Source organism: Phalacrocorax carbo, chromosome 7 (genome assembly GCF_963921805.1).
Source record: "Phalacrocorax carbo chromosome 7, bPhaCar2.1, whole genome shotgun sequence".
Taxonomy (NCBI): domain Eukaryota; kingdom Metazoa; phylum Chordata; class Aves; order Suliformes; family Phalacrocoracidae; genus Phalacrocorax; species Phalacrocorax carbo.
The window spans coordinates 44,342,490-44,355,136 of record NC_087519.1 but is presented as its reverse complement, the minus strand read 5'-3'; the positions used below and the strand labels follow the sequence as shown (position 1 = coordinate 44,355,136).

Genomic DNA, 12,647 nt, shown 5'->3' with positions numbered 1-12,647 from the left:
ATCTAATTCTGAGCATGTGGTAGTTGAATGTATATTGCAGACTGGTTTATCTGAAGGTGTTTTCTGACTTGTAAGGGTAAAACATTTCTAAGGCTTGTGCTATGTGCAGTAACCACAGGGTAGTGTTAACTGAAACTAATAATGAAACGTTATAGACTCTTCCCTTTGGAACACAAGGAGAGCTGACCAGTCTGCCAGCTTTGGCAAAAAAGAGTTTTAAATGCTCATTCGAGGAGCTGTACAAACATGTAATTTTTGTTAGCAATCACATGCTACAGCAGAGGATGGAAGAACTTGCACTTAGTGCAGCACTACTTTTGCAGTTTATGGTCCAGTGTTCTTGTTTTAGGACTTGGTTTTAGATATGCCTACAGGGAATGAACTTTTCTCTTTCCCTTCATGTTCACTATGATTAACTAAAGAAATCACTGAAGAGCACCAGCAAATTTAAGGTCTTCCAGTATAAGTTACTGTTTCTGCAATTAAGGCACAACCTGAGTGCAGCAGCTGATAGGAAAATGTTAACAGACTTGTGCTGTGATCTGTAAAGTGTATATGTAAAGCTTGAAAATTATGCAGGAAGTGCAACTTTTGATGTGTTCCTTTTTTCTGAGTTTTCTAATGTTCTAAGCTGGCACAGGATGTTGTTGCGTGTTGAAGGGGAAACATGCTGACCTTACGTTTACTGTCTATTTAATTTACAAAGTTCCATAACTTCTGCAAAATAATGAGATTTTGAAGATGATGGTAACTGTTCTTTGTAGTTGACAGACTGGTAATGGTAACAAAAAGATAATTTTTAGTATGTAGACTTTCCATTAACTAATGGAATAGAAGACCTGCACAAAAGATCAAAAAAAGCGTAGTGACACAGCACAATGCTGTGATAGGTAAGAGGGGAGAAGAGGCTTTACCCAAAAGAAATAAAATAGTACGACATAATTATTGTCTTCTGGAGAATTATTTTCAATTTTGTAGTTGAATATATGTGGACTTTATTTAGGTTTTCTTGGCTTTGCAATGTTTCATGCCTTTATTCTACCTAGTGCAAACCTCAGAGAAGAAACTATGCAAAGATTGTAGGGGCAGCTTGCATTGCCATGGTGCTGTCATACTTGAGCCAGCTTTAGCCAGCTAGCTTTTGTACTGCCCCATTGACCTGCAGTTACAACAGCAGTTGTAAATCTGTGCCGATCTGCAATCCACTGCAGTCCCTTAACTTAGGGTTGTTCTTGGGTTTCCCTGCAGAGAGCTGCATTTTGGAATTGTCAATCTACATATTGTTCAGGTACAGAAAGTACAAGTTTTACCTGGTCTTTACCTTTGTGCCGCTTTTACATAAGTTTGAACTTTACCACATAAAATAAAGCAAGATTAACATCTGAATGCTCTGCAGAAGAGTCTACAGCTCTACTGTTTTAATGGGGGTCCACTTGCAAATCATACTTTGTCAGCTGATTGCAATAAAATTAAGTGGCCTGTAATATAGTATGTTCTAGTTTTTAATCTAGACCCAAAAAATACTTCGTTTAAGATTCGTGGCATAATAGTCTGTGTGAGTGGTTAAAATGAAAAATTTTGTCACAGTTCTAGGAGCGATGTTTATGTACTTAATCATATTTGGTCAATTAAATGTCAGTCTTCATGTAGCCCCTGTCTAATTGATGCATCAGGTTTAAAGCAATGCTTTCACTTTAAAGCAAATTAAATTCTTAATCTATTCCTCTTAAAAAGCTCCTGGTTTAAAGACAAAACAAACAAAAACCCAAACTATGGAATTTGGAGTTTCTGTAGAATGCCGTTTGAACCAATACAGAGGGTATAATAGAAACTATTTTTCCTCTGTCAGCTTTTTCTCCTTGCACACTTTAAAGGTAACATTTTAGGACAGAACTTTCTTGAGACCTTGCTTTCTTATTGGTGTTTTTGTTCGTTTGTTTGGGCTTTTGTTTTGTGTTCCCCTTCCCCTGCTTACTGACTTCTGTGCTGTGGTGGGTTGACCTTGGCTAGCTGCCAGGTGCCCACCAAGATGCTTTCTCGCTCCCCCTCCTCAGCAGGATGAGGGGAGAAAATACGATGAAAAAGACTTGAGTCAAGATGAAGACAGGGAGATTGCTCGCCAGTTACCGTCATGGGCGAAACAGACTTGAGGAAGATTAACTTAATTTATTGTCAGTTAGTGATAGAGTAGGATAGTGAGAAATAAAAACAGAACTAAAACCACCTTCATCCCTTCTTTCTAGGCTCAATTTCACTTCTGACTCTTCTACCTCCTCCCTGAGCGGTGCAGGGGGATGGGGGATGAGAATTAGTCAGTTGATAACACTTAATCTCTGCCATTCCTTCTTCATGCTGTTCCCCTGCTCCATTGTGGTGTCCCTCACCTGCAATAGGCTACAAACAAAAGGATACAAATAGATCCTTCAAGAACTGCTCCAGCGTGGGCCCTTTCCGTGGGGTACAGCCCTTCAAGCATGGGCTGTTCCAGCATGGGCCCCCCACAGGGTCACAGGTCCTGCCAGGAGCCTGCTCCAGCGTGGGCTTTCTGCAAGCTCCATCTTCCTTCAGGGCATCTCTGCCTGCTCTGGTGTGGGGTCCTCCATGGGCTGCAGTGTGGGTATCTGTTCCCCCATGGTCCTCCATGGCTGCAGGAGGGCAACCACAGTCTTTACCAAAGTTGTCTCCATGAGCTGCAAAGGGATCTCTGCTCCAGTGCCTGGAGCACCTCCTCCCCCTCCTTCACTGACCTTGGTGTTGGCAGGGTTGTTTCTCTTGCATTTTTCTCGCTCCACTCTTGCACAGCTGCTGCACAGTGTCTTTCACCCTTTCTTAAATATGTTACCACAGAGGTGCCACCAGCATTGCTGATGGGCTCAGCTTTGGGCAGCAGTGGGTCTGTTTTGGCTGTCAGAAATGGGGCCAGCTTCTGATCTTTTCTCATAGGGGCTGCTGCTGCAGCCCCCTGCTACCAAAACCGTGCCATGTAAACCCAATATGTATGCACATGTATACACACTTCTAATAAAAAGTATTGTCAAGTCAAACCTCACCCTCTCTCCCAGTATCCCCTGTGAAGAAATACTTGCGCTTCTGTTTGTTAGCAGCATTGTGGAATACAGTAGTTTTGCGTTTCCCTTTAGTTTATAAATCTGTAGTACAGGTGCTTTTTAAATAGAAGTGAAATAATGCAACTTATTAGCATTATGTGGCTATTAAGTAACAGTACTTAAACAATCAGCATAATTTATATAGTTATATAATCTGTACAGTGTCATATAATACATAATGTATATACTTATCCTGGAGGGATTCTGCAGATTAAACGAATCCTGACCCAAAAATACAATGCATTGCATCTATTATTCCAGAAGGTGTTTTGTTGGCTTTCTTTAGATGGTAGCTCAAGTTACCTATATATATAGGTTTGGTTTGCATTTGATTAAAAACATTTTTCTCCCTTCTCCCTTATAACAATGTTCAAGACTTTCTGTGGAGCTTATTACTTAGGCATGCAATTCCTGTTGAATCTATGGATGTTTGAACGTCCAGCTCTTTGAAGTTAGATGGGTGTTAGCTTTTATTTTTTCCTATAGTATGGCATGAAAGGAAGGTGAAAACTGAAATTCTATTTGAAACTTCCTTAGATTTATGTTGTGGTTACAGTTTGATTGCTATCTGCTTGATATTGGTATTGATTTTTCCATATTTCTGTACTGATTTAGTTTTTTAAAAGATGAATTTTTCAACAAAATTAACTTATAAACCTAGCCAAAACTATTCAAGTTGGTGCGAAACTAAATTCACCCAATGAAGAAGCTCTTTGTATATGAGGAGTTCAAATCATCACTATGTTACAAGAATACCTTCTAGTTTTTAGTCTCAAAGAAGTGTTCAGTTAGTCCACAAATTCTCATTTTAGAAACTAGCATTTAAAATGATATGTGGTTTTGATTCTATTGGTATATGTCAGTATTCTGTACTTTTGGGCTGTTTTTCCCTGACCAGCCACTGCAAACACTCTAGGGTTAAGCTGAACTGGACTTCATCAGGTCATGCAGTTGTGAGTAGTAGCATATATGAGGAGAAGTAGCAATAACTGGTACCACTCCGTGAAGGTGATTTGCAAAAGCTTGTTGAAAGACAACTTTCAGTTGTAGAATATCACATTTTTTCATGTAAAAAGAAACTACAAGGTAGGACGTAACCCTTGGAGGCTGTCATGATCATGAATTCAGTTAATACATCTGTTTTTGTGTTTATTTCTCATATCCATTAACATGTTTTGTTCCTTTGCAATTTACAGCGCAGAACTCTGCAAATGCAGGTTTTGCAAACTTTGATGCATTTGGACAGTCTAGTGGCTCGAGTAATTCTGGAGGTTTCCCCACAGCAAGTCAGTCTTATTTTCAGCCCCAAAATACAGGTAGAACTCCTAGCACTTTTGATTAATACTTCATTGAAATAATCCTTACCTTTATGTTGGAAGGTACTTGAGTTTATTTCTTGCATCTGCTTGCTTTAATGCAATCAAGCCATCTGAAGCTCTGGGGAAACTCAAAATTAATTCCTTCTGTTTGGTGTTGATTTTCTTTTTCTTTTTTTTCCTAATGCTACTCAGAAGTCTGATTTGGCACTATGTGTTTGTTAGCTCTACACCTGAAATAACTATGGAAAAAGTAAACCATACTTGCTTTTGAGAAATATTGAATTGACTCTTTATCTTGTAAGAGAAATGTTTCAGTAGACCCAAAAGCACATAACAGTACCAAAAACAGGGTGTGTCTGTGTATAACATATGCACACACTGCAGTATGCTTGACTTCATGTGTAGAGCCTATTGCTAGGATTTGTTTTGCTTTCCTTTAATTTGATCGTGCTTTAGAACTTCTGCTTGAGCTTACACTTGCTGTTTGTCCAGATCTTTGGCTGACTGACTTTCTTTTCCTTTTTTTTTCTTTTGAGTGTGGTGTCGTTTTAAACTTTTTTTCAAATTTTCTTTCTCCCTTCTTATGTTAACTTTAACCCACACACAATTTCTGGCTGTCCAGCGTTCAGAACGCTTTCATCTAGCTGCAGTTTTGGTGAATTTACTTCAGCTTTTCCTCTCCAGGCTGTACACAGTAAGTTCCACGCAGTGGAAAACTCAGCTTGCTACTTTTTATGCCATTGTAGTATAGCATTTTCATTCCTACTGTTGCATATGTTTTAATTTCTTGATTATGCTATTGAAGTTGTGTATTCTGTAGTATGAGTGGAATCCTCAACCGTTATAAAATGTGATATGTATGCTTAATGGAACAACTCATCTAAATTTAAGTATATGACCTGCCCAGATTAAATTATCTGGACGCTGAAGAGATGGAAGCTCCTGGTTTCATATTTGAACTGAAGTTCAGTTGTATGGACATCAGTAAGATTTTAAAAATTGATTTATGTATCTCTGACATCAGTGGAGACTTGGTATAAAAAGAGCTGTGCTGTGTCTTCCCCCTCATCACTTTCCTGATTGGATGTAGTCTAAAAATCTGAGAACAGAGAATTAAACTATCTCTCTAAACCTTGGCATGGAATCATACTATTTTTGAAATCCTAGGCACTGTTTTTTTTTTTTCTTGGAACAATGACTGACATCTGAAATGGTTCAACATTGTACCATTAAGTAAATCAAATAGTAGCTATTCACTAGAACATATGACACAAAAACGAAGCTTCTGTATTTTGAATATTAAGGATTCAGGCAAATACTCATTTTTTTCTAGCAAAATATTACAGCTTAAATTACTTTAACAGCTAATAAATAGCATGAAGTTTTTCAAGACCAAATTATGACTGTGATTTAAGCTGTTGAAGCTTGATGGTTTTTTGTCCCTGATCTGCAGACTGAAAAAATATTAAAAAATTATTTTTTATGATGACCCAATGTAACTTTGAAGGAAATGGGAAAGGGTCTTAAATGTGTGGGATGGGGTAGGGGAACATGTTGCCTCATGTAACCACAAAGAGGTGGGATTATTGTGCTGTCAGTTAGAGTTGAAGAGACTTTCTCTAGTTTTGGAGCATTGATGATGTTTAACTTTGTTACAGGTGGAAGCGCTGGATCGGTGAACGCTAACTTTGCTCACTTTGAAAACTTCCCCAAATCCTCCAGTGCTGATTTTGGAGCCTTCAATGCTTCTCAGAGCAACACAACAGCAACTGCAGCCAGTAAAGCTGCAGTGAATAAACCGAACCTCCAGTCAGCTGATAAATATGCAGCTCTTGCTAATTTAGATAATATCTTCAGTGCAGGGCAAGGTATTAAACTTCATTTGTTGACTTGCTTATTCTCCATGTGTATACTTACCATAAGGGTGGCTGTGCATCTCAAAATGGTAACTGTATTTCAAAGTGTCCATTCTTTAAGTTACCAGTTGAATTTCATGCCAGTGTATCCTTAACATGTAAGATGTAAGTTTTAAGACTAACATCGCGCCAAAAGGATGTCAGAAGATACTGCTTTTTGGAAACCTACTTGCTGCCAAGATGAATACCTCTAAGTGGAAATAATTATTACTGCAATAATAAAAATATAAGTATGTATTTCATATTTGTGCTAAAACCTATAATGGAGGCTCTTGGAGAAGTACAGTTGTTGCAGAGAACTGCCAGGGTAGCTTTCCTACCTCTCTGCCACAAAAAGAGTTGGCTTTAGTTTTTTATAAACTAGTAGCAGTGATACTTGGATTTAGTTGATTTTAAGTTAAGGAGAAAAAAATTAAAGAACAACTAGGTTTTTCTTCTCAAAAGGCATATAAAAACTTGGATTGGTTTGTAATGTAGATGTTTGTTCTGAAATGGATAATTTGAGGGTATGTGTTCTGTTAAATTTTCTAGTTGAAAATGATGGTAGTACTGAGTCATTATTTTCCAGGGAAACCAGAGTGTCTCTGGAGCTGCAGAATATCTATAAAAGGATGACACTTTTCTAGTAGCTAATGGCTGATTAAACATCTTTTTTTTTGCTGTATGCCATAGTGCATATTTAATTTTTAAGCCTGAAGCTTAAACTGTCCATGAACTTTCATTTAGTTCTCAATGTTGGTAGGGCAGAAAGTGAAACCATGTTCATCACTTTTAATCTGATTTCTTTCTAGGTGGTAGTGAGCAAGGAAGTGGCTTCAGTACAGTGGTGTCAGCATCAGCAGGTCCTGCACTATCAGCCCCAAATCAGTCAAGTGCGTCTTCAGACAAGTATGCAGCTCTAGCAGAATTAGACAGTGTGTTCAGCTCCACAGCAACCTCTAGTAACGCATATACGTCCACCAGTAACGTTAGCAGGTACTTTGTTAGGTACTTTCTACACTGACCTCAGCAATATGCAGAAAAGCAGCTCAAAGTTGTTTCTCAAATCTGGTTTAATTTCTTATCTAAATAGGGAAATGTTGAATGACTTTAGAGGTACTACTGAAACTGCATCCTTTCTTTTAAATAATAGCAGTACTGTCTGATAGGATATTATAAGAGAAAATTAAGAATACCTGCTGTCAGCAGAATTTTGCACCTTTCTAGCCATTACATGCTAAGCTGTTAGATGGTAACACTTTCCTGTACAGGATATTTGCATGTATACTGAAAATCATAGCATCATCCCTGGCAAAAAAAAATTCAGATAATTAAGTAGTTGGGACCATTCACATTATATTTTTTAGTTCATTAAAGTAATAAATACCAAACGCCTGTTATAGCTCTGCTTGGTATTGCGAGCACCCCTGAAGCTTATGCTTTGCAACCTTTATGCTGATAGCCTCTGTTGAATATTCTTTCTCCTGCTGTTGGTGGAGAGGACTTTTCATTGCTCAGCAATAGTTACAGTCCCTGACCCTGGCATCAGGGGCTTTGTTCCTGGCAACCATGAATTATATTGCAGTTTGCAAACTGCACGTAAGCATTCCTTTTCTTTTACATACCAACAGTAATAATTGTAAGTTGTATTTAATTGTTAAACAAGCAATTCTGACTTCACTGAATGTATGAATTATTTTCAGCAATGCTTTTGGAACAGTACCCGTGGCTGCTACTGCACAGACACAGCCTGCATCTTCAAGTGTGCCTGCTCCGTTTGGAGGTATATAAGTGTTACTAACACCCTTTGTGGACTCTAAGCAAATATCTTACTAATTTTTTGTTGATAATGCTGTACTTCAACACTAGTGATATTGAAGTTACTAAAGGGTGCAAAAAAGAATTGTTGTGATGCATTTCAAATTAAGCATTTTATCAATTCCTAATTTTTTATGTAATTTTAGATATTTATGTATCTATAAAAGCTGTATAAACCTAATGTGAGTCAGATTTGCTACTTTTAAAAGACTATATTAAATGAAATGTTTTTAATCTTTCAGCAACACCTTCCACAAATCCATTTGTAGCTGCCCCTGTTGCCCCAGTGGCACCTTCAACAAATCCATTCCAGACCAATAGCCGAGGAGCAACAGGTTAGAAAAAAAACCCAGAGTGTTGGGGAAACTTTCAAGACTTGCATTGATTCTTTTTTTCATAGTGTGTAACTTTGTTCCATATAGGTTTTCTGTATTATCTGTGTCTAGTCTATTTGACATGTTGTGTGTGTGTGTGTCCAATGTAGAGTACAATATTTATGAATAGGCTGCCGAAATCAACTTATTTTAGGTAAGTGATGTTTTCTTATTGGGCTGAGGACACTGGTTTCCTGTTTCTGGCCCAATCCTAGGATTTCAAATGGTGCCCATGAAAAATGTCAGAAGGATCTGTTTAAGATCTTCTAAAAACTACCTAAGCTACCTGTAGTCTGTGTATTACGGGTTGACTACCCTCCAAGACTGTAACTGTGGCTTTGAAGCATGCTTCATCACAGGTTGTCTGGAAATCAGGGATCTTGAAAGCCCTGCTGCTAAGCTTGTACACTTGCTTTTTTTTTTTTCCTCTCTTTGTTTCAAAGCCTTTAAAGCCCTCAAAACCAAAGAGCTGGGGATAGAACCAGGAAAAGACAAGGCTTTTGGGCTGTTAGCTCCTTACCAGTCCACTTACTCAGTACATTGGTGGTGTCCTTTATTTTTTCTCTCTTAAAACAGTAAAGCACATGTTTAAATATAATCTTTACACTCATGATTTACATAAATTTCTGGGGGACGATTCTGTAGACTCATAATTGCATAGACAAAAACGTAACTTTTTAAAAAACACACTTGTACTTTTCTTCAAAACACTGAACTTGGATTTAAATGACTATTAGATTATGCTAATTTTCCTCTCCAAAGGCACTGCTAAATTTTGGCACTCTTATTGGTTAAGTGGACTCCCACAGACTTAAATTTGCTGATGTATTAATTTTAACACTGAGTTGTGCTTTGCTCAGAGTTTTAGGTAGATTTAATTAAACTGATCAGGCTGAGTTAAAACTGAGTTGATCAAATTCATGTCCTCTGCTGAAATGAATTCTGGTTTCAGTCCCTTTTGAGATATTATGCCGTTAAACTTACTTGGGGCATTAAATAGCTGAATATCTTTTTCCTTATTTTAATCTCATTTCTAATTGTGCTGTTTAGGATCATCATTAAGAACTTTTAGCCTCTTTAGATAAATTTGTTCGAATATGGCAACTCTATCTTTCCACCTTCTAAACTGCTGTCCTTGGCTTGCAGAGTTTCCAACCCTTTGGCAGCTATATATGTACTAGGTAATGGAGATAATGACTATAAGTAAAGATAACATTCTACCCCTTTCCGTGTAAGGTGTAAACTTGTAGCTTGTCCTTTTATGCTAAGCTTTCTTTCTGCATGAACTTTGCTATTTATTACATGGGAGATCTGTTTTGTAGCGTTTTATTTCTAATGGTTTCCTTAGCTTAATCTATTGCTGGTCAAGCTATGGACAAATTGTTTGGTACACATATGTGTGTATATTTTTGTGTGTGTAAATATATATAAAAAATTAAGAAATAACTGTTCAAGAGTGTATAAATGATTTGACATTGTCTGGTCTCTTTGTGGCTTCCATAAGGCCTCTCGGGAGCAATGCACTCTCACATATTTCCTCAGGCTCATTTTGGTAGGTGGCCACATTTGGTATCAAGTTTCTTGTGGCTAATTGTTCTTGCTTGTAAAAGCTTATTGATAGCTATCTGGTTCTCTGTAGAATTTCACAAGACTTTGTGTGTTAAAATGGAGCGGGTACGGACAAAGGGAGAGAACATACATAGACAACCTATTAAGCAACTAAAACAAAACCATTATTGATCTCCTCCATGGTCACAATATAATGCTAACAAGTTGAGTGACTCTTGAAGTTTCTACCAACAGTAGCTTGATGCCTTTTGGGATATCAGTGCTCTTTTTTTGTGTGCTTTTGTTTTGCTGTTTTAGCAAGTTTTCCTGTGGAATGGTTTCTTTGCTATCTGTAACTTGAGAACAATGTTAGTACATCAGTTTTGCGTGTACTTTGTCAGCAGTTTATGTGTGTATAATGTCTTGCCCTTGAGTACTTCAGTGTAATTATCAGTTGAAAAATTTATCCCAATATTCATTAAATATATTATTTTTTTAAACAGTTGAGCTTGCATAAAACCTAACTTGTAATATTTTAAAAGTCCTGTCTGATGTTCCATGAATAAAATGCCTGGTGTCTGTATTTGTACCAAAAAAACCTTCTATACGCTTCTCCTTTCAAGAATAACTCCCAAAAGACTGAATAATGGTTTTGTTACTACACTTTTGCACTTGATGTGCTCCTGTTTATTTGTTGAAGGCATGTGGAATAGCACACGAGCTGTGTTTTCTTTACTTGAAATGTTCAGCAGAGAATCAGATGAAAAGTTTTCGGGTTTTTTTGTTTTAAGTCTTACCTCAACAGTAAGAGTGTTTGCAATAGGAACGTTGTGTGCAAATAATATGCATGGTAAAAACTTCCTTAAAGTGACATTAAGGATGGGATGAAGAGAGAGGGGATGCATGTATCCTTTAGCTCTTTTTTTTCACTTGTAACTTCTTGTAGTGCAGCTTGAAGTAAGGAAGATCCTTTCATGCTTTTCTCAGAAGGAGAAAAACAGAGGGGCTTATGCTGCCTGAAAGTGCTTGCTTCTGATGTGTATGGGCTTTTACCAGAAAAACTCTGCGGGAAGTATATGATAACACAGAGAACATAAAAAATAATTTCCTTTTCAGAAAGTATATCTGAATGTGCTGGATCTAGTAAATTTTAAATCATTTCATTCATTTTTTTAAAGCACAAAAGTAAATTATGCACCATGTTGGTGGTGATCCAAGCTAACGAATCAGTTCAGTGTAGAAGTTGAACCTAACTTTGTATCGTCACTGAGGCATTAGGAGACTTTTTCTTAACATCACATTATAGTAATTCGTCTCATGAAAAAAGTGATTTCTTACAAATAATTGAATATTATTTTTTGCCTACCAGCAGCAACATTTGGTACTGCGTCCATGAGCATGCCTGCAGGATTTGGAACTCCTGCCTCCTACAGTCTTCCTACTAGTTTTAGTGGCAACTTCCAGCAGCCCACGTTCCCGACCCAGGCAGCTTTCCCTCAACAGACTGCTTTTGCTCAGCAGCCAAATGGTAGGTCTATACATTTTAGATAATCTTGTTTAAATCAGAAACATGGAGAAAATTATCTGAGTTAGCAACAATGGGTGTGTATTTATTTTCATATGAACTTGATAATATTGATAAGGGATTCCCACATTCTGTTTTGGCTCTTTGGCTGAGCTTTCTGACTTGGCACTGTGCAGTGACATAACTGAATTTTTACCATAATCTGATACAAAAATAAGTATTCCCAGGCTTAAAGGGTTTTTATTCAAGAAGGATTGTTTTGTCTTCATATCTGGAGTGTCTGCAGCAGATTATAACACTTTCGCTAACTTCATAGAACACAGGCAAGAGAAAATTGGAAAGTAGTTTTTCCCTAAATTTAAATGATAAAATAACATTGAAAAAAGTGCATATGTAAAAATTGGAAATTGATTAGTTCTGAGCAGTTGAAAATAAAACAAAGCCTAGCCATATTTTTTCCACTTGTATTCCCGATAGTATTTAAGTAGGATCAATTATCCTGATTGTGCACTCAAAGCTTTCACTTATTTTTGTGTGGAAGCTGCAGCAAAGAACTCTTTGAAGACTGGTTACTAATATTAATATTTTTACTTATCTTTCCAAGGAGCAGGTTTTGCTGCATTTGGACAGGCAAAGCCTGTAGTAACTCCTTTTGGACAAGTTGCAGCTGTTGGAGTATCTAGTAACCCTTTTATGGTGAGTGAGTTGTTGCATGATATTAATAACTTCTGTATGTCTGAAGGGGCATAATCTGTAACACTTAATTTAGAGACACAAAGGGGGGTTTTTGCTTCAAATAAGGGAAGGCAGCATGTGAATCTCCTAAGTGCAATTCAATATTATGATGACATGGCATCTTTAAGACTGTTAAAATCAAAACAGAGGTACTTGTATACTATGCTTTTACAGTAGTCATTTCAGAGAACCACAAAAAAAGGCTGCAACATAAACCAGAAAAATTTCCTAATAGGTTGTTTCTTTTTTATGTATCCTGCATATATGATTTATGATATGGAAAAGATCTTGAATATTTTTCTTATTTTTCTTCTTTCATTTTCCCC

General features: G+C 37.2%; 1 protein-coding gene across 4 annotated transcripts in view; it reads left to right on the top strand.

Annotated features, from left to right (window-relative positions):
- Positions 1–12,647, top strand: part of AGFG1 (ArfGAP with FG repeats 1) — a 36,446-nt gene that overhangs the window by 23,563 nt on the left and 236 nt on the right. Inside the window, exons 6-13 of one of the 4 annotated variants that reach the window (XM_064457739.1) lie at positions 4,304–4,423; positions 5,049–5,120; positions 6,085–6,294; positions 7,134–7,317; positions 8,025–8,104; positions 8,382–8,474; positions 11,434–11,589; positions 12,191–12,282. In XM_064457739.1, the coding sequence (XP_064313809.1) occupies positions 4,304–4,423; positions 5,049–5,120; positions 6,085–6,294; positions 7,134–7,317; positions 8,025–8,104; positions 8,382–8,474; positions 11,434–11,589; positions 12,191–12,282 (1,007 nt within the window). Of the gene's footprint in view, positions 1–4,303; positions 4,424–5,048; positions 5,121–6,084; positions 6,295–7,133; positions 7,318–8,024; positions 8,105–8,381; positions 8,475–11,430; positions 11,590–12,190; positions 12,283–12,647 lie in introns of all 4 variants that reach the window. The other 3 variants (XM_064457738.1, XM_064457740.1, XM_064457741.1) reach the window with 3 other exon arrangements.